This window comes from Notolepis coatsorum, assembly GCF_963971535.1.
Source record: "Notolepis coatsorum genome assembly, chromosome: 14".
Taxonomy (NCBI): Eukaryota; Metazoa; Chordata; class Actinopteri; order Aulopiformes; family Paralepididae; genus Notolepis; species Notolepis coatsorum.
Window position 1 is genome coordinate 64,411,482 of NC_140178.1, and position 27,250 is coordinate 64,438,731.

At 42.7% G+C, this 27,250-nt stretch overlaps 1 protein-coding gene across 1 annotated transcript in view; it reads left to right on the forward strand.

Moving 5' to 3' along the window:
• Positions 1-858: 858 nt before the first annotated feature.
• The window catches only part of cyth1a (cytohesin 1a), a 98,343-nt gene continuing 71,951 nt past the window's right edge, over positions 859-27,250 (forward strand). The window contains exon 1 of the mRNA XM_084329479.1: positions 859-1,063. Within this exon, the coding sequence (XP_084185605.1) occupies positions 1,036-1,063 (28 nt within the window). The 5' untranslated portion in view covers positions 859-1,035. The remainder of the gene's footprint in view (positions 1,064-27,250) is intronic.

Here is a 27,250-nt window from a genome sequence, read left to right on the forward strand (position 1 = left end):
TGCAGATATACCCTACTCGTTTACACACAGGCAAGAGGAGCACGTCATCTGACAGGGCAGGCCCAGTTGCGTGTAGCTTATTCCCAGCGGAAGAGTGCGTCGCGTTTCTCTGATTGGCCATGACGCCCATGTGACCGCGGCAGCGCGAGAGAGCGGCAGTGCGGAAATAGGCTGCATCCTCCACGTCAAGAAAGACAGACAGGCATTCTCTGTGACAAACCCTAACCTTAACCAACTCAGAAATAATGCCTAACCTTAACCCTCCCTAACCTTAACTTAACCCTAACCTTAACCAACTCCGAAATAATGCCTAACCTTAACTTAACCCTAACCTTAACCAACTCCAAAAGAATGCCTAACCTTAACCCTCCCTAACCTTAACTTAACCCTAACCTTAACCAACTCCGAAATAATGCCTAACCTTAACTTAACCCTAACCTTAACCAACTCCTGACCTAAAGAATGCCTAAACTTAACCAGCGGAAGAATGCACGTTTATAGCGAGAGATGATAAACGTAAAAAAAAAAAAAAAAAAATTGAAGTGATTCAAACTTGTGACAAACCGCACCGCAGGCTCCACAGCACGGCGGCATACCAGTTGAGCTAAGCGTCGAATGAAAAACATTGGGGATTACGGCCACATAATGCCGCAAGCTCTGCCGCTCCGCTTCGCGGCTGCCGAGCTGCCGCGCTGCCGCGGGGCGTGTCGCAGCCAATCAGGGAAAACGCGGAAGCACTCGGCAGCACTCTTCCGCTGGGAATAAAGAATAGGCGGCCCAGTTGCTTCACAGACTTGCTGCGGAGAAAACATTGGCTGAATGAAGTCCTCGGTCTCGAAACCACTCCCTTGAGCGGTAGACAGAACGCCCTTCCTCAACCGAGAAGAATCGCGTCCGGTACATTTGTTTTAGTCCACAGAGCAGTGCGCAAAAGTTTAAGTTTATAAATACATCGATATTGGCTTCGGATCTAAGTTCTGACGCACGAACAAAACTGAAAGTCCAACTCGCTTCACTCGGACCACCGCAGACAGAATGGTGTTAAAATCGGAAGACGGAGTCGGTGAGTAAAGAAAATATTCTAGATCGAAATGTGGCCTACGTACGTCCACAAACGAGTTTGTAGTTATATCACGACAGGTACGGTAAGTTACATGGCAGTAGAAAACTACTACTAAGTTTATTGGACAACTTTTGACAGACAAAAGTCTTGAGACCAGCAATGTCCGAAATGAAATGCTGGGTCGTCAAATGGCCTTGTTTACATTACTACTGTTGTGTTATCAATTCCAAAGGGGGTTTCTTTATGTAATCACCATTACAAATATGAATTATGCCTATAGTAGGCAGGCTATAAGACCCTTTATTGATATGTTAGGGAGCTTTTCATATATTGTTCCCTGACTACATTTTAATTGAAAAGTAAACGAGATGCAATATTACAAGTTATAATATATTATATAGTTTGTCTAGTAGTCTAATACATTTGCTAAAATTACTTGTTTGCAACAGGTGTGAATTGACCCATTGTCTCGAAATGAAAGGACACTTTTGGCACATGAATTAGCCATTTTTCATGCCAAATTTGCCAACATGCACTTTTCACTCAGATTAGCCTACCCCCTCATCTCGAATATGTTAGTATTGTCTTCTCAATCAACTAGTGTGTGATTTGTGTGTCCAGTAGAATGGCGCCTCTGCCCTGTTGTTCAGTCTGTTTGTGCTGGTTAGCTATAAGCCCGGGCAGAATTAATTAGCACACTTGGGGCTTATGAATGGCATTAGAGGAGCAGTGAACCTTTGACCGACTGATCCCATTAGGTGCTGAGAGAGAGAGAGAGAGATAGAGAGAAGCACCTAGAGATCTAATGGGCCCTGCTGCCCTGGTACTAATGCCCCTGGTGGCTTAATAATCATCATCCCCACTCTCTGCATAATCATATTTGACCTCCTCTCTCCTCATCCATTCCATCCTCTTCTTTCCACAATGGGGGCCAGTGTGCCAAGCCAATATAATGTAGAGCTGGCAGTGGCATCCAATTGACCAAGTGTGTGTGAGTGAGTGGAGAGTTTTGTTCAGAGGCCATGTTACGTAACACAGCGACACAGTCACACACACGCACACACACACACCTCCATGTAGGCCATATTACTGACATAGTTTAGAGAGGTGTTCTGTGGGTGCTTGCTGCAGGCTGTCATAGATACCGCAATAGTACCACCAGTCTGGATGAACGATTATTCACAAGACTGGTATTGCATCAGCTGCGAATTGCATGGTTGATTTGCATTGAGCTTAGCTTGTATTTCCTCTGAGAAGCTTATCGTGTACAGGCTTGCGTCGCTGTGTCATATCCTGTTCTGGCCTCCAAATATCTGTACTCTTATTAGCATCCCCAGACCTACATATTTGAGAGTATTAGGAGATAAAGTGGTGGTGGTAGGGGTTTGGACCAGGGTGCTGAGTTGATGCTTAAGATATTCTCATGTCCCTGTTCTCTGGGCCAGTTACACCTAGTGATGCACCGATGTGAAAATTGTGGCCGATACCGATATTAATATTGCTGTTCTGGCCGATACCGATATTTACCGATGTCGATATCTCTGTATAGAAAACACGTTTTTATGATAATCAAATAAAGAGCTATTTTCCTAAACATATTATTTATTTTTTTACCTTTGTAACTTATTTTCAGAAATGACTTGATATTTTGAAACTATTTAAGGCCAAAACATGTAAAAAAAAGAATAATAAAAAAGTAAAAAATATAAATTTAATTTCTTTATCGGACCGATACCGATGTGTACAAAAACTGCCATATCGGCCGGTATTATATCGGCGGCCGATATATCGTGCATCACTAACCACTGGGAATAACTATTATTTCAATCTAAAATTATAGTAGCATAATCTTAAAATGTAGCATAAATGCAATTTTATCTTTAAACGCCTGTTTCAAATCATAAATGTAATCCCATGTAAACTGTGACTTCCCAACTCTGACGTGTGCAGTAAATACAGAGTTGTACCATAATGATCTGTTCTAGAGGATGTGAGAATAGATAGGCCCCTCTTTATCACCACAGCTCATCGTGGAGACGCCTGTGATTAATGCACCACCACAGCGGCCCTGGGGGCCCTCTTCCTCTGTGGGGGAAGTGGACGAGTGGGTTCATAAAGTCATTAGATTTGTAGTCTTAACTAACTGCAATCACACATAGCTCCAATTATGCGCTTTCACTTACAACACTTCTGCTTCTCAGACTCTATGGCTTCACTGGCCATGTTCTGAAAGTTAAAGGGTAGTTCAGTCTCTCTCTCTCACTCTCACTCTCACTCTCACTCTCTTTCACTCATATTCTCTCTCTCTCTCTCTCTCACACACACACTCTCACTCTCTTTCACTCATATTCTCTCTCACTCTCTACCTCTCTCTCTCTCTCTCTCTCTCTCTCTCTCTCTCTCTCTCTCTCTCTCTCTCTCTCACACACACACTCTCACTCTCTCACACACACACACACACACACAACACTATCTATCCCACTCTCTTTCACTCTCACTGGCTCTCTTTCTCTCTCTCTCCAGTATATATCCTATGACTGAGATGATATTAATTCATATTTTACTTTACGCTCCATGCATGTCTTTCACTTTACACTGAAGCCATGGCTAAGATGCAGAGTGTGTGTGGGGGGGAGGGGGGGGGTGAAACCAGCAGTGCTTACTTACTCACACTGCACTGCACTATAGGGGTGGACGGTATGGTCTAAAATTTATATCACGGTATAATTTGAAGCATAGACGGTAACGGTATATATCACGGTATCATTGTTTTTGATAATTTTTATTTTTTATTTTATATAATTTTTTTTTTTTATAAAATATATATATTATATAATTAGACTTGTACTTGTATTATCTGCGAGACATCGCCACCACGCAACAAGCTCCACTGTCTGTGTGTACTCTAGTAGCCTCCAGCTACGGCCAGGATTCCCCGGAGCTGCACCTGGACCTATACTCGAGTAGCCTCGAGCAGAGCTACGGCCAGGATTCTCCGGTGCTGCACCTGGACCCTATTCTATTGGGATAACGTTAGCAAGCCCTCAGCTCGAATACGCATCGAATCAGTGTTATAAGACATTGATATCAGGAGCTATCCGGCTAAGCCGGATATATAACGTTAATACAACGCCTCAGTGAATTATTTAGTTCAATGGGACATTTCGTTTTGAACGGTGAACTAACTTGCGTTAACGTGAGCTAACGGCTAACAGGTAGCACACACACGTCTCTCTCTACTAGACTTTGTGGAGCGTTTGTTGATGTCAGGAGCTATCGGTAGCTGGCCGACTAGATACCGTTCGGTTAGACAATGCCTCATCATGTATTAAACTAAAAGTGAATAGTTGACTGGGTCATTTTGTAACGGTAGCTAAGCTAACGTTAGCTCAGGGAGACGCCGCCGACAGCTGAGCTCCCGTGTCCCGTCCCACTAGACTACTAGATCCGTGTTTACATGCGTGCGGTAGGGGCTGGCACGCCCACTGCGCGAAGCCTCCCAAATAACTTTTTCCAGTTCGCACATATCTATTATCTATGACTAATTCTATCTATTTTTAGGGGCAAATGCGAGTGAAATAGTCGCGTTGTGGTTACATGACGTCATTGGTATTTTAGAGCTGCACTACCGGTTTAGACGGTATAGTCAAAATCCATACCGTAGAGCAAATTCATACCGTTTATACCGTATACCGTTTATACCGTCCACCCCTACTGCACTACGCTCCGCTCCGCTCCTCCGAGCCATTACACCCAATCCCTCTCATTCCTCTAGGGAGGGAAATGTTACCAGCTCAGCCTGTGGCTCATAATATTCAGAAACGGGAATAAACTGGAATATATGGGATATATTGTTTGCAAAGGCTTTTTTACCATGTCATATGCAGACGGGGCAACAGTGGCTCAGGAGGTAGAGCGGTCGTATGGTAATTGGAAGACATTAAAGACCCGCCATAGACTCAGCTTGCCTGGTAAACGAGTCAGGTGTCCCCCTGCTCCCCCCCTCTATGGCGAGCTGCTAGGGCTGGACCTCTGGACTTGAACTGTGCTGCACTGTTTCCATGTCTCCTACCACTGCACTTTACTGTCTTATTGTTGTCTCACTGTTCTGTCCTGTTTTGCACTTACTTATTTATTTATTATTATTATGTTGTTCCTATTTGTGAAAAAATCAATCATGCACTGTAATGTCAAATCACGTTCCATTTTGTACCTGTACAAAATGGTGAATAAAGAAATCTGAATCTGAAGGTTCCCTGTTTGATTCCGGCTCTTCCCGGCAGCATGTCGAAGTGTCCTTGAGTAAGACACTTAACCCCCCTAACTGATGAGCAGATTGGCACCTTGCATGGTTGCCTCTGCCGTGTGTGAGTTAATGGGTGAATGTGAGGCACAAGTTGTGAAGCGCTTTGGATAAAACACTATATAAATACCATTTAGATAGAAACAAACCTTTTACCATATCGTAAGTAGATATAATTGCAAACCCTTCCATTTGAAAAAGAAAATCAACATTGATTGATTGATTGAAAATTGTAGGGATGCCCCGATCACGTTTTTTGCCACCGATACCGATCACCAATCGTCTTGAGCCATATCGGCCGATACCGATCCGATACCGATCGTTTTTGATTAATAATTTTTATTTTTTATAAAATATATATATTATATAATTAGACTTGTAGTTGTATTATCTGCGAGACAACGCCACCATGCAACAAGTCAAAATGCTCGCTATCTCCACTGTCTGTGTGTATACTCTGCTTTGATCAAATCACATTCGGCTCTGCAGATTTACCCTAGGCTCTGCAGATATACCCTACTCCCTCAGCTATTCCCGTTAGTGACTGCGACGCAAGCCGGGCTTCGAATATGCATCGAATGAGTGTTATAAGACATTGATATCAGGAGCTGTCTGTAGCTACTGCTAGCCGGAAATATAACGTTAAGACAACGCCTCAGTGAACTATTTAGTTGAATGGGACTAGGGGTGGACGGTATAAACGGTATACGGTATAAACGGTATTAATTTGCTCTACGGTATGGATTTTGACTATACCGTTTAACCGGTAGAGCAGCTCTAAAATAGCAATGACGTCATGTAACCACAGCGCGACTATTTCAATCGCATTTGCCCCTAAAAATAGATAGAATTAGTCATAGATAATAGATATGTGCAAACTGGAAAAAGTTATTTAGGAGGCTTCGCGCAGTGGGCGTGTCAACACGCAATTGTCATTTCATAATAAACACATATCACCGCGGCGCACAGCAAACTTTCAATTTCAGTTCCTGGCATTTTTAACCAGTGGAGAAAGGTAAGATATTTCCCTATCGTTTTTCTTATATGAATTATTCTACGTTAATAAAACATACCTGGTGATCAACTACAGTTTGCTGTAAACATTACGATATGTGTGTAGTGTTATGATAACGACGGCAGCAGCGGGAGCCGGGAGGACGGCTGCAGCAGTGGATTTGCGAATAGCATGCAGCTGCAGAGCCGCAGAGCCAGGGGCTCTTTCAGGTCTGGTCACAGGCCCGTCAAACAGCGCCCCCCCACCCTTGCGCCGTTCTGACCCCCATCGTCTCTAAGCATTTTGTGTGTCAATTTGTTGACACATGTGTCAATTTGTTGACACAATTGTCAATTCTTAAAGCTGAGGATGAGTGGCACCTTTGTCTCAATTCTTATTCAATTCAATTCGCTCTGCGGCTCTGCAGCTACATATGCTTCTAGCAAAATCCAGCCCTGCTGTTTGCAATGGGAGCAGGAGTCTCGACTCGGGACTTATTTTATTTGGAATATAATGACTTTATACGCAAAAGTAGCCTAGTTTTAAGTTAAAATATTATAAATATACATGCCTTGAGGATGTCATTCTTTATATAGCCTGCCTATCAGGCAAAAAAAATTATTCGAACAGAAACACTGATACCATGATATATACCGTTACCGTCTATGCTTCAAATTATACCGTGATATAAATTTTAGACCATACCGTCCACCCCTAAATGGGACATTTCGTTTTGAACAGTGAGCTAAGCTAACGTGAGCTAACAGAGGTATCATACACTAGTACTAGATAACTAGACTATTGCTGGAGCATTTGTTGATATCAGGAGCTATCAGTAGCTAGCCGGCTAGATACCGTTCAGTTAGACAATGCCTCATCATGTATTAAACTAAAAGTGAATAGTTGACTGGGTCATTTTGTAACGGTAGCTAACGTTAGCTCATGGAGGTCTTGTCCCACTAGACTAGACTAGACCCGTGTTTACATGCGTGCGGGAGGAGCTGGAGGAGGAGCAGACGCGCAGCACTGTGTGCAGCTCCCGGTGTCTGAGACAGAACTCAGCGAGTGAGATCTGTTTTGACGATCGGCGAAAATAAAGCATTATCACCGATCACCGATCGCATATTTATACTGATTATCGGCCGATAACGATCGGTGGCCGATCGATCGGGGCATCCCTAGAAAATTGTATTAACAGATTGCAGAATGGGTACAATACAGTACGGCTCAATACACACAATTGTTAAGGGTATGCAGACCAGAGAAAGACTTTCGTCTTGTTTACATCAGGGTCCCGCATTTTCAATTCATAATGACATTTATGACATACAGATATATATATCATGACATTTATGACATACAGATATACAGTACTGTTTAACAGAGATCCTAACAGAAACTATATACATTCGAGGGGGAGGAAACTGTACATTAGGAGGGGGTTGGGTGGGGGGTTGGACATTTACGGGGGCCAGTTTCGAATTGCAGCCTCCCGTAGGTGCTCTTTGAGGGCGGTTTTGAAGGTGGGTAAGTAGGGATTCACATTATTTTACGGCTGTGGGTAGTAGGGATGGGTACCTTTCCCATTTGAACCGGTACCGGTACCTGTGAATCGATACCGGTACCCAACGGTACCTTTTTTCGGTACTTTAGTCTCAAGAAATTTAATTTACCTACCCCAGTTGTAAAAAAAAAAATCCAAACTTCAAATAACTACAATTTCGACAGTTTTCGGCTTGTCATTGCTCCGACTGCTTTGTTGTTGAATCAAGTCAAATCCTAGGTAAGCATATATTGTGCGTGTGAACGTTGACATGAAAATAAAAAAGTAAAAAAAAAATAAAAAAAGGTAAAAAAATAAATAAATAAAATTTCTTTTTTTAAATTTTTTTAAATTTTTTTTAAATTTTTTTTTCGGTTTCTCACTTGATTCGATACTCGGTAGTACCGACGTGTTTCGGTTCGGTACCTCAAAAGTACCGAATTCGGTACCCATCCCTAGTGGGTAGTAGGGGTGGGACCAGGGACCGAAACTAAAGCCCGCCGCCCGCCAGGGGCGCTCAGTTTTTACCTTTGGCGCTTGACACTTAGAGGGCTGCCCGCCGTGTGGCGTGTAGACGTGTAGTTCATAACGATACTCTTATTTTGATTGTGCGAGTACAGAGTATAGCCTCTCTCGTCTTTTTTTTCTCCGCCGCGAGATCGTTAAAAAACTACAAGTCCCACATTGCACTCAAGTCAACGGTCCAATCACAGTAGAGTGACGTGACTGGTTTCATGAGAAAGAAAGCAAATGACCAATCGGAAGCTCTCATTTGGCTTGTTTACTTCCTGAAACGCCACCATTGCGATATGCGGGCAGTCTGCTCTAGTCTATATCGGACCTCCATGAGCTACCGTTACTGTTTAAACAATGACCCAGTCAACTATTCACTTTTAGTTTAATACATGACGAGGCATTGTCTAACGGTATCTAGCTGGCTAGCTACTGATAGCTGCTGTTATCAACAAATGCTCCAGCAATAGTCGACTCGAGTGCATAATACCTCCGTTCCCTCGTTAGCTAGCTCGCGTTAGCTAGCTCACGTTAGATCGATCTGTCCCAGTAAACTAAATTGTCTTAACGTTATCTACCGGGCTAGCAGTAGCTACAGATAGCTCCTGATATCAATGTCTTATAACATTGATTGAATGCGTATTCTAGCTGAGGGCATGTTGAATGTGATTTGACAAAAGAACCGTAACGTTATAAATAGGGTCCAGCTGCATCGCCGGAGAATCCTTGCATGCTGAATGTAGGGTCTAGCTGAATATAGGGTCTAGCTGCAGGGCCGGAGAATCCTTGCTGGAGCTGGAGGCTACTCAAGTATACACACAGACAGTGGAGCTGTTTGCAGATAGCAAGCATTTTGACTTATTGCGTGGTGGCGATGTCTCGCAGATAATACAACTACAAGTATGATTATATAATATATATTTTATTTAAAAAAAAATTATATAAAATATATATATATTTTTTTTAATCAAAAATTTTTTGGCAGGTAAGAAATATGCTTGGCGGGTAGACTCTTCCCATCTACCCGCCACTGGCCGGTGAGTCAAAAAGTTAATTTCGCTCCCTGGGTGGGACAATACATCGATCCAGATCGATATATCGATCTATTATCAATAATCAAATAGGATCGACGCAACGTAAAAAGATCGATTCATATTGCGATACTCTTATTTTGAAAATCCCCGCGAGTCATATCCGCCGGCGCCCAGTATTGTGAAACTCCGTGTAGACATTACAGCAGTGTTTGCGTCTGCTGTAAAGCACTCAGAGCGTCTATTTTGCGAGCCGATATAAGTCTGTGCAGTTTTTTCCCCGCAATGGGTCAAATGCATATAACAGGCGTTGCATCGTCGCCATTCCTTTATGACAACGTCGCGTTAAATATCTAAATGAACGTCGCGTTGGCTGCTTAAAAGCTAAGCAGCTAACCGTGAGAGAGAACAGGAGAGGAGAGAGGGGACTTGGAAGGAGGAGGGGTGGGGGCTGTGGGGGACTGTGTGTGTGTGTGTCTGTGTGTGTCTGTGTGTGTGTTAAAGCTCAATATATAAAAACAAAAGTGAACAGGAGGTCTATTTGTATTAAAAACAATAGATTGTTTTTCATTTAAATGTCTGGAAGAGCTCAAAAATAAATACATCAATTGATATTTCCGTAGCCTTTTTTTAGTTGATCTAAATGTGACTGATTGTGTTAAATGGGCACATAATATCGCCTCATATCGATCGCAGGCACCTGAATTGAATCGTATCGTATCGTGGCAGACTTTGTGATATCGGCAAATATCGTATCGTTGTCCAAAGAATCGATATCGTATCGTATCGTGATGAAACTGGTGATTCCCACCCCTAGTGGGTAGGGTGTTCCACATTGTTGTGGCATAATTGCGAAACGTGTTTAGTCCCTTGTTTGTGCCGAATCTGGGTTGAACATGAATGATTTGTGGAACTCCCTCTGGTGTTGTGGTCATGGAATTCACTGACCTTTGGGAAGTATTTCGACATGTACATGGGTATCTTAGTGGTGTAGTGTATAGAGCTGCCGCGGTATTGATGTTTTCCTTACCGCATAAATTTGCAAAATATTTCCTACCGCCGCGGTTATTACTGCATGCAAAAAAGAAAAAAAAAAAAAGTTTGAATGCATTTTTTTTTTAGTAGTCTACTCTTTATAGCATATAGCCTGCCTCTAGTCTAAATGTCTATCTTTAGAGGATGACTTTGCAGCATGAATATTGTTTGGGATTCGGCAAGCACGCATTAGTTATTGAAAGTGAAACACGGATTCGAAGTTTCCCCTCTGGTCGTGCGCCGTTCACTCGGTGTCGCGGGCAGGGGTGGTTACCCCCCCGACCCTTTCTTATTATTATTACTATAAAGTTACTACTTTATAATAAAGGCATTCGTTTTGTGGCATTAACATTATATAGTTATACGTTCAATAACAACCGGACCATAGCAAGGCAAGCAACTCTATTCATATCTCAGTTACTTTCTTTGCTCAGAGCGTGCTGAGTTGTCCCATTCTGCGGTCTGTTAATAAAGTTTTCAATCAGACAAGTGTATAGAACGAAGGGCTTTTATTATAACATTCGTTGCAGACAGTAAAATCATTATGTCTCGTTTAGTACTCCGGCGGGGAGCTAAAGCTAACGTTATTAGCCGTATTGTGATGAGCTCTGATCAATGGCTGACATTCAGGACGTAAAAAACTGCAGGACGCTCCAACGTGTGACGCGTCTCTCTTCTGACCAATCAGTGGTCTGCAATGTTTCACGTGACTTTTCTGGTACCCAATAGGGTCGCTTGGAACCTCGATAGAGGAGTAGGGTATATCTGCAGAGCCGCAAGCCCAACGAGAGGAGGGTACTTTATTATTATTATTATAAAAAACAGCGGTGATGCGGTATTCAGCCTACTCTGCAGTGGCCGTGATGTAACAGCGATACCGCGGTAATGCGGTAATCGCGGCAGCTCTAGTAGTGTATCTTGTAGACAAGGCCCATTGCAAGCTGCTGTTTTTGACTTACCAGCCATTTGGCTGGTAGATTTTAAAAACTACCAGCCAGGCAGATTTTTTACCAGCCAAAGATTATAAATAGCTTTTTAGTATATCGCCATGTGTTATTATTACTATAATACTCTCATATGCTATTTTCAATTAATATCATAAACAACATAAGAATATTAGCATAATCTTGAGTGGACTGAAGGAATGGGTCAGCGTTAATAGTTTTAAATGCAAATAATTTATTGAAACATAGAAGTGGGGTCGGTTGGGACACACACACAATGGGGGACCCTGATGTAAACAAGACGAAAGTCTTTCTCTGGTCTGCATCCCCTTAACAATTGTGTGTATTGAGCCGTACTGTATTGTACCCCTTCTGCAATCTGTTAAATAAAGTTTTTATTCATTCACACTGTTTCAACTCACCACCCCTGCATCATATTGTAGTCTAGTCTGTCTTCAAACTTCCACTCCTCTCGAAACTTTTTTATATTTGAATATCAACATTATCTGTCCATCCTCAGTAATCCTCAGTTTACTATAATATACTCCTGACTGACTTCGTCGTCTTTCCAAACGCACGCACACACACACACACACCCTTTCCCCAGTCCACACTGTCTGCTGTTCTCTATTGCTCTGCCTCTGATCAGGATTAGCTTGTTAGCTTACGCTAATGTAACGTTCATTTCGGGCAATGTTGGCATAAAGGAATGGCGACGATGCAAAGCGTGTTAGATGCATTTGACCCGTTGTGAGAGAAAAAAAACACCACAGACTTATTTCGGATCGCAAAATAGCCGCACTGCTGTGTAGCGCTGCTCCTCTGCTTGACCGACCTGCGCCGCAGACAATAGCACGGACTGGGCGGATATGACTCGTCGAGTTGCCACTGAGTTTTTTCAAAATAAGAGTATCATATAGAGCTGCCGCGGTATTGATATTTTCCTTACCGCACGAATTTGCGAAATATTTCCTACCGCCGCGGTAATTACCGCACAGTGCGCACAAAAAAAATAAAAAATTTGAATGCATTTTTTTTTTTTTAGTAGTCTACTCTTATAGCCTGCCTCTAGTCTAATGGCGCTTTTCCACTGCATAGTACCTACTCGACTCGACCCGCTTTAGGCACCTGGTACTTCGTTCCTTTTCCACTGCAGCCCAGCGTTTCCGTTAGCCGGTAATTACCGGTATTTTACCGGCAAAATCTGTTTAAGTCCGACATATTTTATCTCTCCGGTCTTAATGTCCGGTGAAAATAATTCCCTGAGTCTAAGCACAATTTGATTATTTGAATTGTATTAAAATAGGCTAAAATTAAATAGCCTATGCGATGAACGAAACGATCATTACATTTGTTTCCTCGTTGCTTCTAATAATGACAACGACGTTGTCGGCGAGAGCTTAGTGCTGGGTGTGCGGACTTTTCTGAAGCTGTAGAGCCGCAGTACCAGCAGTACAATGCAATATTCCAGCAGTACTCCAATTCAGCCATTTTCAGCCAATGTTGGGTGGGGGGCGCTGTTGTGCGGTTCCCAGAAAAGAGCCAATAACAGCTGAACAGCTTCTCTGCAGCGCCATACTCTTTGCAAATAAGTCGTTGCGAGGTGGAGAGAGTCGTCACGCAAACCCACGATAATGTTGCCGTCTCTCTGCTTTCTCAGTTCTTCGCTTGATATAATTAATACAAATGTCCAATATAACGGAATTCGTTAGCTCATAAAAATGTGATTATAACAGACTGCTGTTTAGTGTCGGACCGACTGCGTATCGGTCTATTTTATTTCAAGTCAGCAGCAGCACGGAGTATCGAGGGACTTATTTTATTTGGAATATATTAATGACTGTATACGTGAAGTTGAACATTATGATATGTGTGACGTGTCTGATACAACGAGGTGAAGCGATGTCGACTCGAGATTCATTTGGGGGTGCGTGTGACAGAGCTGCTGCAGCGGGAGCTTGATGCTGGTAGCGTATCGCACTAACTTGAGAGGCGAGAGATAGTAATTTGATTCTGCAAATCAATTTCTCATTCTTCGCTTGATGTAATTAATACACATGTCCAATTATAACGGAATTCGTTAGCTCATAAAAATGTGATTATAATAGACTGCTGTTTAAAACTCTGACCGGAATATCTCGAATATGTCCGGTGATAGAAATCTTGCAGGACACTCAGACCGGCACGAATATGTTCTAACGGAAACGCTGCTGCAGCCAGGTGCTACTCCGTTTGTCTCCGCGTGGGGATACAGGCGGGGCCGCTCGCTTGTGTGTGTACACTGAAAGCTCCGTGGGCATAGATGTCCGAGGGCTTGCAGCAAGCCAGAGTTTAACACAGTTTCAATCAATCAATCAATAACAACATTAACCAGACTCTCGTTGCGTCTATTCTGCCAAAGCTAACGTTACCTCTCATTGTGTATTCTACCAAGCAAACCCGGGTTTAACGTTACCTCTCGTGTATATCGGCTGACGGTAGTATTAAGCTAATAACAACAACAAACTTAACACATCAGCGATCTTGTTGTGACACTAAACTCTCCGCTCTGTGGTAAATTGGGTTGATGTCGGTTTTGTTTCATCAATAAATAAGGCAGAATACACAGTGAATCTTGTAAGTCGCTTTGGATAAAAGCGTCAGCTAAATGACTAAATGTAAATGTAAATGTAAATGAATCCATTCTTTTGTTTATTGCACTTGGTTCTGTCGCAAACAAATCCTGAATGAAATGCATCCTTAGCGAGGCAGTAAAGATGGCGGCGTTCTGTTTTCGTTCAGAGGCTACAAAGTGTGACGCGTCTCTCTTCTGACCAGTCAGTGGTCTGCAATGTTTCACACGACTTTTCTGGTACCACTTCTACCCAATAGGGTCGCTTGGAACCGAGTAGGGTATATCTGCAGAGCCGCAAGCCGCAAGCCAACTTTATTATTATGATAAAAAACAGCGGTGACGCGGTATTCAGCCTAACTCTGCGGTGAGCGTGATGCAACAGCGATACCGCGGTAATGCGGTTATCGCGGCAGCTCTAGTATCATATGAACCGAACGTTGCTAGCTGACGGAGCCATCGATATTATGACTGGAGCTGCGCTTGGGGCGGAAATGAGACCCGCACAGGATTTTTTCAAAATAAGAGTATCGATATGAACTACACGCCAGGTGGCGGGCAGACCTCTCATTGTTAGTCGCCAACCCTTAAATCTGCGTGCCATTGGCGGGTACTTATTTTGTTCCCTGTATCCTAGGGATGAGCATTTGAAGGCATTTTCTTTATTAATCGGTTAAGTGACCTGACCCCCCCCCCCCCCCCCCCCCCCCCCCAGTCAGTCGGCTGAATCAGTGCATTTGACACAAACAAAACCATCAGCTATATAGTCGAATACCTACATTGTTTGGAATTAATCAAATAACCATGCCGGTCCCCACTTCATCATACCTTACATTACACTGAGTGAGATACCAGTGAAATGGGTGGATTCATGTCATTATCATCTGTTACGCATGACTCAGAAGAGCGGATACCTAGGCCCTGGTTTTCTGATAAATCTCATTGGCTTTAGGAGTGATGGGATAGTGACTCCGTGTGTGCATGCTGCACCTGCGTTGTGTCTGTCCGTCTATGGAAAGGAAAGAATGGAAGGGAGCAATATAAAGACCCGCCGCCATAGAAACAATGTTAAAAAGAGGTAAACAATTCAGGGCCAGCAGACTCGTTGTATAGCAGACTGTGGGCTGTCTGTATGGGGTCAGAGTCGACGTTTGACCCCTGGTCTTTTGAGTAGTGCTCTGTCAGACCACCGCCATATATTGTCGTCTTGACTGCAGAATGCACTGTCCTCCATCTTGCTGTGGCAATTGGGAGATGGAGAGATTTGTGGTTTGTGAAGTAGGAGGATATATGGTTTGCGCTTGTCCTGTCATTGTTTTTCACACAGTGAAAAATGGGCGGGGTTGGTGAGTGCCCACTTTCATTCCCTCCCCTGGTGCTGTGAGAAAGCGTCGCAAACAGGAAGTTGGTGAACTCGATAATGTGCTTGCCAGGAGGAAGTGACATGCCCACAACACAGGAATTGTGTGTGGCTGGTAGGGCTGGGAAATTAATAGATTCATAGACCTATGCAATCTCATAAAAAAATTATGACTATTTCTTTTTATAAAAAAAAAGAACAAATTATTACATTTTATTTTTTTACTTTTTACTTTACTTTTTTAAATGATGACGATTCTGACTTGAGTTATTTTGTATGTTACAAGAGACTTTTAAGTTTAAGTCAAGCACTTTGATATATGTTATGTTTAGAGATGTTCCGATACCATTTTTCCCTTTCCGATCCGATTCCGATACCTAAGCTTTGGGTATCGGCCGATACCGATATTTATCCGATACCAGTGCATAAAAAAAAATTTAAAAAAAAATTATATAAATTATACTTTTTTTTTTTTTTTTTTTTTTTTTTCAGATACTGTTATACTGTTTTTTAGTAATAACTAGAACGTATGGTATTTATTCAACAACAGGTGATTGTATAGATTTGTATTAGTATCATTAATCAATGAGTATGGGCTGCAGCACTGCAGATATACCCTACTCCAATGATCCACACGGACATTAAACGGTGTTGCACTCGCTACTCAGTGGCTCTGCAGATATACCCTATTCAGTCTGTAAGCTAGTGGCAGATAGAAGTTCGTTCATGTTGTGATTTTTGATGCAAAATAAATATTCAACATTCTCTTTTGAAACTCCGCCTCAGACTCTTATCCTTTGGCACTTGCTGTACTTTGCTTGCAGGTCTGCAGCCATTATTGCTGGATTATGTGAATAGCACCAACTTTAGACACGGTAACGTTATCAAGCTAAGCTAACTGACCTAGCTCGCCTTCCCGCATCGACATTAAGATAACGTTAGTAATAGTCAGCTAACGCTAGTCCGTAGCTACTTAACTTAAATACAATTCACCGTGGGTGCATTATTGTTGATAGACGGTCACGGACAGTGTTAGGTCCTGGAGAAAGGACAGGCGATCATCTGATTTGATGTAACGTTAAAAGCGGATGTTGTTCCAACTAGCTATCTTTCCAGCCAAACACCAGCCAAACGCATCCCGATTCCCGTCCGAGCTCCCCGTCACACCGCACTGTCGGGGACAATGGAATTTAAGAAAGTGTATCTGCTGTTAAAATGACACAGCATCACACTTTAAAACATGTTCATTTTATAATCCTCACTCTCCGCAGGAGATAAATTACATCATGGGATCGGAGGCTAGAATTTACGTGTACTCGCCGATACCGATACTAGCATTTTAGGCAGTATCGGCGGCATTTCCGATACTAGTATCGGTATCGGAACAACTCTAGTTATGTTGTCTGTTTAAGAAAGAGTGAAATAAATTATTTTATTGAAAAAATAAGAATTGTGTGAGAGAATCGTGATCTCAATTCTTACTCTTAGAGGGAAAAATCGTGATTCACATTTTAGCAAGAATTGCCCAGCCCTAGTGGCTGGTTTCTACACTATCTTGTCGCTGCAGAGAAAGAGAGATAAATGAAATAAAGAGATGAAAAGAGTCAGAGAGAGAGAGAGAGAAAAAAGTTTTACCTTTGTAATGTTGGTAGAACCAGAGAGCGATGAGATGAGTTTCCTGTCTGGCTGGCTGCTCCATTGTGTTGGTGGCCTTTTGTGATGGTTCATCTATCATGTGACTGGGGTTTTGGACTGTGTGTGTGGTGTGCAGGGGGGGATTTCCCTACCTCTGGCCGTTTGTTTTTGTTGCCAGTGGGGATAGGATTTATCCCCCCTTATCGTTCTAGATTATTGTTCATTCTAGCATTGAATTAAATACATACATTTCTTAAAATGGTCAGCAGCCTAAACACCGGTGTCTCCTGCTTTCCAGTGTGCCATCTTGCTGGGACAGAAAGACACACTGCAGTGCTGACTACAGCAAGTTGTGTTGTTGCGTCTGGCACTTTGTTTCATTGGCCTCTGCACTACAGTTGAAGATGAGCTATATATCATCACAGGGAAGTTGTAACGCGCTGTAGCGTCCCCGTTTGCTTTGCACCATACGTTCCATCTTCTTCCGAACACAGAATTTCAGTCCAGATTAGGGCAAATTCTGCAATATTCCACGTTTTACAGTTTATTCCATTTTTATTGGTCAATTCCGCGATTCCGTGAACGTGGATTTCATATGGCTCTAGGGACGTGGTGGAGATGAGAGTGACTGACAAGAGTGTTGTGGATTTTGCTGAAGGATATCAATCTCGTCTGCTTCTTCCTAAGCATCCTCGTCACAAATGCCTTTGTGGAAAGAGGCTGCTCTCTGTCATGACCTGTGCGTGAATGGAACAATTATGCAGTGTGGATCTCACGAAGAGGGGCGTTTTCACACCTAGCTCGTTTGGAGCTGTTGTTCCGAAACCTGGAGCGTTTACCCCCTATTTCGGTTAAGTTGGGCATATGTGAACACAGCAATCGCATTCTGTTGCGGAACAAAACAAGCGGGCCGAGACCACCTAGAGAGGGTGGTCTCGGCGCACTTCCAACCGAACCCGACGCGACTCGTACGCTGTGAGAATGCAATCGACTTAACAAACCGACACAACTCACTTGCTGTAGCATATGAATGAATGTGGAAGAGAGCCGTGATGTAAGTGGTTGCAGATACGGCTGTGGGGGTGCTGGAGACATGATCGAATAGACTTGTATCCGCCTGAATCTCCTGAACACGGCACGAGCCATTCCTAATCGATCAGAACTAAATCGGCAGCGAAAAAGCCCATTTTTAAAGCACCTATTCCCCATGCACATGCGCAGATTGCCCACGGAGTCTGGACGACGCGAGGTGACGCACGAATGAATGTGGACTGTTCCATCAGAGGGGCGAGCTTCGGTGGCCAGTGTCCTTTCAGCCGAACAGGATAATGGAAAAAATTATCCCACTAAATGGCCAGCCGCGTCTTATGGCGACATCTACAATTACCTCATTGAGTCTCCAGGTAGACTAATGTTTATATTTAAGTGCAGCGGTCTGTAGCCACTCACATTACCACCGAAGCTCGCCCCTCTGATGGAACATTCCACATTCATTCGTGCGTCATCTCGTGTCGTCCAGACTCCGCACACACCCCAAAATCTGACCAATGAGTGACAGTTTGCTCGCGCATGCGTTTGTTTTGGTCCGCTGTTAACACAGCCGTGTGAACACAAACGAACTAAGGGACAAGTGCAACATTGTATCATTATAGTCCCTGTGTCTCCCTGAATCGGAACAAAGCAAACGAACTACAGGTGTGAAAACACCGTGAGATTCAAGACTTAGGCTATGGTTAGACTAGTGTATTCCTGGCGTTTTTTTATACGTTTTTGACGACGTTTGATGTCCTATCTACACAGAAATGCGTTTTTTGGCGTTTTTTTGTGGATACGGCTGAAACGCAAAATTGTGTTTGCGTTTGGAGATACGCAAAAAAAACGCGCCGACAACAGCGTGTAGTCTGCACGCTAGCCGTTGTTGCGAAAACGCCCATGCGCAGTAGATACCATCGCGTGCCCTTCCGGTGACAACAGTGTGTGTGTTTGGGACATAGCTCCTCCGTGTCCCAAATAGCTTCAGCTACCATGTGTTGTCAAGTTATTGTTATAAGGACCCCAGTCCAAGCTACAACAGTCTGCATTCCCTTAACAATTGTTTGTATTGAGCCGTATTGTATTGTACCCATATGCAATATGTTAAATAAAGTTTACATCCATTCATTCTGCTAGCATTACCGATTGCATGAGCAGCTGGCTAACGTGAGCTATCAGGATTCAGACCCTGTTAGCTCAGAGCTACTCTTTCAACTTAACAAGCATTAAACAAAATGGCCCAGTCATCTATTCACCTTTGTTTAATACACACAGCGTTGTCTCTAATGTTATCTAACTACTGATAGCTCGCGATATCATCAGTTTGTGCTGGCTAAGTAGCGTGAGCTAACGTTAGCTTCTAGCCACAATGCTATATTGTTATAATGGCATACTCCATTGACGTTAGCATGCAGCTAACAATGCTACCGATCGTTTTTTAGACTAAACTATCCGCTCTTGGTGGTCACTTGTGTTGATGTTAGTTTTGTTTCATCAACAAATGACAGGCAGAACACACAGTGAATGTATCCGTTTTGTTTATTGCACTTTTATTAGGCTTTGCTGAAGAAGAATTGCTGCATTGAGTAAATAGGCAAGATGGTGGCGCGGCATAGGCGCCTGCCTTATTGACATATTTTCTTTGCTGGAGCTTCCAGGAAGTGTATTGGCACATTCGTTAGGGATGCACCAATCCGATATTGGTATTGGTATCGGTATCGGCCGCCGATATCGGTAAAATAGCTGGATCGGGTATCAATAAAAAAAAGGTATACAGTTTATTAATTGAATGAATGAAGTTTATTTTCTGTCTTTGTTTACAACAAATCCTTTACAATTCTTAAAAACAAAATATATTTTAATATAAAATTTAAATATGGACAATGGGTATCGGATCGGTATCGGCCGATACCCAAACCCAGGTATCGGTATCGGGACTGAAAAAGTCGGATCGTGCATCCCTATTTCAAGTCAAAGCGAATTTTTCTGACATGCCAAACGTTTTATAAAAATCTAAGCAGCATGGTCCAGCAAAAAATATGAATTCCTCAAAAGGCCTATAATGGCCTACAATCTATGTTCTGTTCTGCAGTGTTACTGCTCGTTAGGCATTTGGTCTGTTTAACCTACTTCAAATGCTTCATACATTATGTAAATCTTTTATATCGATATATATCTTTAAATAAATAATAACGTCCCGCCCTTTTTTCACTATTCTAGTCGTGTATGTGTGTCGCAGTTATTTCATCCAATTTCATTTTATTTAGTCAGTAATCATTATTATGCCTAAGTGAAGACTTCTCACTGTTTTCCCTCATAAGTAGAAGAGTGTGTGTGTGTGTGTGAGCACATGTGCAACTTGGTGCTGCTCAAAGAGGATGTTGATAGTCGGACAACAGCGATAAGCATCAAGGGCAGCAGCATCACAGAACAAAGGAATACATTGTAGACACATGCACGCACACACTCATATACACACACACACACACAGACACACACACACACTCATATACACACACACACACACACACACACACACACACACACACACACACACACACACACACACACACACACACACAGCACTTCTGCTTATGAGGAAAAATAATGAGATGTATTCACTTAGGAAAAGGCATAATAATGATTACTGACAAAATGTATTAAATTGGATGAAATAACTTGACTGAGTGCGTGTGTGTAGCCCCCCCTCCCATGCTGCAGGATGTCAGGATGTTTATGCTGTGGGGCCATGTGTGTGTTTGTTTAACAACCAGGCTTTGTCTACTTTGGTTCTCCTCCATATGTGTACAGCCCTGGTTCCCACCCAGCCACAACCTCAGTCCATACGTTCCAATACACCAGCTTTTACCGGACTGATTATTTAACCCAAGTCAATTGTAGGCAGAGCAATGGGGGGTTACTTCCAGTAGAACAGATTGGCTCCCACTGTGCCATTTACAGTAAACCCCATGACTCTGTATCATGTGATACATGACACCATACCTTTCTTTGTTGTTTAGTTGACTACTTTTTTAAATAAATATTTCCCCTTATGTTGAACAAGTTACTTCCTATAAACCGATCTACGACCCTATTACTCCATATAAAATCAAAAGATGTCTCAACTTCTATTTTCTTGCTTTTGCATTGGCTTTTTATATACTGTATATTTTTATATTCATCAACTAAATAGAAGTTTCATAAACTAAACGGAGTGAATATTGAATATCAAGTTCACTTCTATTTAGTTGATTTAACTATAAAAAAGCCAATGCTAGTTGAATGAACTAAATAGGAGTGATTTGATGTGATCGCTTGAATGCCAGCCTTTTTGGACAGATTTTCCGATATTTCGTGATTTTCGCGGAGCTATTTCTATATTCTATATTATGGCTATGTGTCTAATACGCCCGTCGCTTATCAATGACTTGCTTGCAGTCAACATGTATGAAACGGATTGTTTTTTCATCTGTATATTTCCGTTTTATAGCGTTTTGAAAAACTGAAGTTTTTGGACATTTCTAGGGAAAAAAAAGATTCTGCGGAAATAGCCATTTACTGGAATACACACAACACGTTGTCATTTTCCGGCTGATTTATGAATCGTTTTCAAATAAACGCTAGATTATCGATAGTATATGTGTACTTATGCACGCTAGAGAAGCGGGCTGAAAAATCGATTATCTATGACCTGGTCAGCGCTAACGTCATATACACGCATACACACATAGGGGACACGTTGTGGAATATGTGAAAAAAACATCTGATTACCCCAAGACTGGTCAAATAGATTCCTTACCTCACATCAGATGTTCTGCAAAAAGATTATTCCAATTCCTGATCGCCATTCCAAATATCGATCGCGTTTATTGATCCAACGATCTAACCTCGAAACACATATTCCACGCTCCTCTGAGGGTCTCCAATGAATGCAATCGTCTCGGGTTACATGCCTGAGAAGTAAGATGTGGAATCCGGGTTTTTTTCCCCCCATGCATTTCCATTGAGTCCAATCCAATGGGTGCATTACCATCCGGGAGACGATTTGATTGATTGATTGATTGATTGAAAAGTTTATTAACAGATTGCAGAATGGGTACAGTACAGTACAGCTCAATACATACAATTGTTAAGAGGATGCAGACCTGAGAAAGACTTTCGTCTTGTTTCCATCAGGGTCCCCCATTTTCAATTCATCATATGACACACATGACATACAGATAGACAGTACTGCTACATCTATACATTTATGACATACCAGATTTTCAAATACAGTACTGTTTGTGATACTAAAAAAATCCAGAAGAAGAGTATATACATTTGACATAGAAACTGTGCATTGGGGGAGGTTGGGTAGGTGGGGTGGGGCTGTACATTGGAGGTGGGGGGGGGGGGACACTGTACATTGGAGTACTGACATACATTTGACATGGAAACTGTACATTGGAGGAGGTTGGGTAGGTGGGGTGGGGTTGGGTGGGGCTGTACATTGGAATAGCCATGCTTGGTCTTTATTGTACAACTGGGTTAGGACATTTGTAGGGGCCAGTTTTGAATTGCAGTCTCCCGTAGGTGTTCTTTGAGAGTGTTTTTGAAGGTGGGTAGTGATTTACATTCCTTTACAGCTTTGGGTAGGGCGTTCCACATTGTTGTGGCATAATTGCGAAACGTGTTTAGTCCCTTGTTTGAACCGAATCTGGGTTTTACATGATTTGTGGAGCTCCCTCTGGTGTTGTGATCGTGGTATTCACTGACCTTTGGGAAGTATTTTGACATGTACATGGGTACCTTGGTCGTGTAGTGTATCTTGTAGACCAGGCCCATTGCAAGTTGCTGTACTCTGTCGTCTACTCTAAGCCATCCTAGGTTGGCAAAGTGTGCAGGGGTGAGGTGGGTTCTAGTAGTCAGGTCAAGCAGTAGTCTGACTAGTTTGTTTTGAGATGTTTGTAATTTGGTTTTTAGTGCCTTTGAGGTGCTTTGGTACCATGAGGTGCAAGCATAGTCGTAGTACCCTTGAATGAGTGCTCCTGCCAGAGTCTTCAGGGTATTCTTGTTTACCAGGGAGGAGATCCGGTACAAGAATCGAGTTCGTTGATTGACTTTTTTTATTACATTGGATGCCATTTTGTCACAGGAAAGATTAGCCTCTAGGATGGAACCCAGGTAGGTAATTTCATCTTTCCTTGTGACAATATTGTCACCCACTGTAACTGAGAAGCCGTCTGTTTTGCTGAGTTTGTTATTTGAACCGAAGAGAATGGACTCTGTTTTGCCCATGTGTAATGACGATAGGGGGCGGTATTTACCCTTTTCGAGGTCAGAGCCAGTCCCAATGATAACGTGAGGCTGGATTGATGAAAAACGTATGGATATCGCTAATAAAAGCAATAACGATTAAATAACGAGATTTCTCGTCATTGGCACTCAACACATGGCGGCGAACAACGCGATTTCTCGTTGTTGGCACTCAAAGTGTTAATATTCACTCTCTCTTATTCAGTTGATTCAACTTAAAAAAGTTAATATATAGACAACTTTTTGTGTATGAATGTATGGGTCACCCTACTAATACTTTACTCTCCGGCCCCATATCAGAGTCAGAGGAGAGGACGCAGCAGAGTGAAGCTAACACAGCAGGGACACTAACATGAGTGAAGCTAACACAGCAGAGTGAAGCTAACAGACCTGAGTGAAGCTAACAGCAGAATAAAGCTAGCACAACAGGGAAGCTAACATGAGTGAAGCTAACACAGCAGAGTGAAGATAACACAGCAGAGTGAAGCTAACACAGCAGAGTGAAGATAACGCAGCACAGTGAAGCTAACATGAGTGAAGCTAACACAGCCGGGTGAAGCTAACACAGCAGAGTGAAGCTAACACAGCCGGGTGAAGCTAACACAGCAGAGTGAAGCTAACACAGCCGGGTGAAGCTAACACAGCCGGGTGAAGCTAACACAGCAGAGTGAAGCTACCACAGCAGAGTGAAGCTAACATAGCAGAGTGAAGCTACCACAGCAGAGTGAAGCTACCACAGCAGAGTGAAGCTAACAGAGCAGAGTGAAGCTAACACAGTAGGGTGAAGCTAACACAGTAGGGTGAAGTTAACACAGCAGAGTGAAGCTAACACAGCAGAGTGAAGCTAACACAGTAGGGTGAAGTTAACGCAGCAGAGTAAAGCTAACAGCAGAGTGAAGCTAACAGCAGAGTGAAGCTAACAGCAGAGTGAAGCTAACAGCAGAGTGAAGCTAACAGCAGAGTGAAGCTAACACAGCTAAGTAAATATAACACAGCACAGTGAAGCTAACACAGCTAAGTGAAGATAACACAGCACAGTGAAGCTAACGCAGCAGAGTGAAGATAACACATCAGAGTGAAGCTAACACAGCAGAGTGAAGCTAACACAGCAGAGTGAAGATAACACAGCAGAGTGAAGATAACACAGCACAGTGAAGCTAACACAGCAGAGTGAATATAACACAGCTAAGTGAATATAACACAGCACAGTGAAGCTAACGCAGCACAGTGAAGCTAACACAGCAAAGTGAAGTTGACACAGCAGAGTGAAGATAACACAGCACAGTGAAGCTAACACAGCAAAGTGAAGATAACACAGCAGAGTGAAGATAACACAGCAGAGTGAAGATAACACAGCAAAGTGAAGCTAACGCAGCAGATGGCTCCAGGCGGACTCAGTCTGGCTGTGTTTGTGTGTATAGATGTGAGGAGAGTAACTCATATCCCCTCTTCTCCATGTAGTGGAATCTAAGACAAGAGTAGACTCATCCTGTATCAACAGATAACTATAAGGATAGTTGTGATTTTTGGGAGCCTGTTTCCAGGGGCGGAGCTTCCTACAGACGACATAGGCGGTTGCCTAGAGCGCCACCCATAGGGAGGCGCCAAAAACTGAACACAGTGGTGAAGCTTGCCTAGGGCGCCAAATGTGCTAGGTCCAGCCCTGCCTGTTTCTTACTTACCAATGATGGTGATGACTAAAGTCCTTTCTCAGCAGAATCCATGTTGTTCCTTATAGCTCTGCATAGTTGGCCGCAAAGTCAATGGGGTCGAGCTCCTGTCTGTACAAGCTGATTGAGGCTCACTGAAATCTACTTTGTGTGCACTGTGGAGTAAATCTGTGAGCCTTGGTCAACTTGTACAGACGGGAGCTTGACCCCAGTGACTTTACATTGGTTTGTGCGTGTGGCTAACTAGTCGGAGTTAGTAGAAACAGCATGGATTGTGCTGAGAAAGGATTCTACCGAATCCGATCAACATCATTGGTAAGTAAGAAATGGGGCTAGGATTACAAAAATCAGAACTATCCCTTTTTTAAATGTTTATTTTCAGACTTTCTTGAAGTCAGTATTAAAACCAAAAATCTGTCTATTACAGACGTGAGTGTTGGAGTCTGCTTTCTCCCTGCAGTAAAATCCGAGGCAGGAGGAGACGTGTGCTGCTGTACAAACTAAAGAGGGACTTAAGGAAAGAATGCCGGGAATCTTGTGCAATGATTTGGACATGGGATGGGCCGTCACTACAGCTGTAGGCTGCCTAAACAACACTGTACTTAAAGCCCCAATCTGGATCTTCTCTTGACCATATACAGTAAATATGGGGTATATTCACACATACATTCCTCAAGACTTTGTTCTGTAGATTGAAAATATGTTTTTGGGAACTTTATGAACCCATTGTAAATCAGAATATACTGTAGGTTGATTTTACTCCCAATGTTATAAACATTACCGACATAAGTAACCATATTACAGCCACCAAAAGGCAACAAATTCTATTTAAAAACTCATATTTACCTGTTGTCTAATGTTAGTTATTGTATCAAGAGAGTCATGTCCTTTTTATTTTTCTATTTGGATCACAGATCGGGCCTTTAAAATACACAATTGTCTTCAGGACTCGACTCCTCTGTTCAGTTGGGGGTTATGATGATGATAGTATGACTGGGCAGGACAGAGAGAACCAGACTCAGAGGGAGGGATGACTGACTGGGCAGGACAGAGAGAACCAGACTCAGAGGGATGACTGGGCAGGACAGAGAGAACCAGACTCAGAGGGATGACTGGGCAGGACAGAGAGAACCAGACTCAGAGGGATGACTGGGCAGGACAGAGAGAACCAGACTCAGAGGGATGACTGGGCAGGACAGAGAGAACCACACTCAGAGGGATGACTGGGCAGGACAGAGAGAACCACACTCAGAGGGATGACTGGGCAGGACAGAGAGAACCAGACTCGGAGGGATGACTGACTGGGCAGGACAGAGAGAACCAGACTCCGAGGGATGACTGACTGGGCAGGACAGAGAGAACCAGACTCGGAGGGATGACTCATTATAATAGCTCCATGTTGGAGCCAGTGGTTTGTCCCCTCCAGGATCACTACTAGGAGACTTAAGATGGAACACCATAGTCAGTCATCATCATGTATTCACTTTCAAGAACAATGCATCCTTCCACATTTTTATTCTAATTTGTGTATCACAGAGGAGAGGCTGTACTCTAATACCAGATGTTAAATATATATATATATATACTAGGGCTGACCTTCGAAGCTTTTTTTGGCAATCGAAGCTTCGGGCCGAGCTTCGATTTTAAATTTGAAGCTTAAAAAAAATAAATTATAATATTTATTTATTATTTTATTTTTTTTATCTTATGTTGTGGGACTTGTACAGCACTTTGGTAAACTTTGTTGTTTTTAAATGTGCTCTATAAATAAAGTGGATTGGATTAAGTATCCCCTTTCGTGACTGTGACGCAGCCAACAAGGTTTCACTCGGCTCCGCTGCCTGGGTGCAGTGGGGCTGCTCTCACAGCCAACGACATGACATTACATAATTATGTTGCAACCTTCGTCTATCAAGCAAACAATTATATTATATTTAATTTATAATTATATCAGACAATGCACCTACAAAAGCAGATGATTACAATTAAATTAGCCAACTTGGTAACACATTAGTCATAGCAGCATAGGCATAGCCTTATTAATGTTTTGTGTGGCGTCGCTGTCGTGTACAACGATACTTATGTTTTTTAGGTGATTTGACAAAGTTGTTGTAGAGTTGTGATATGCCATTTTCTTCTGGCATATCTGGCACTCGGCTTTTTGGGCATTGTCTTTGCATATTTTAAAGTGTAACCACACGTCTGATGACTTCTTCCTCAA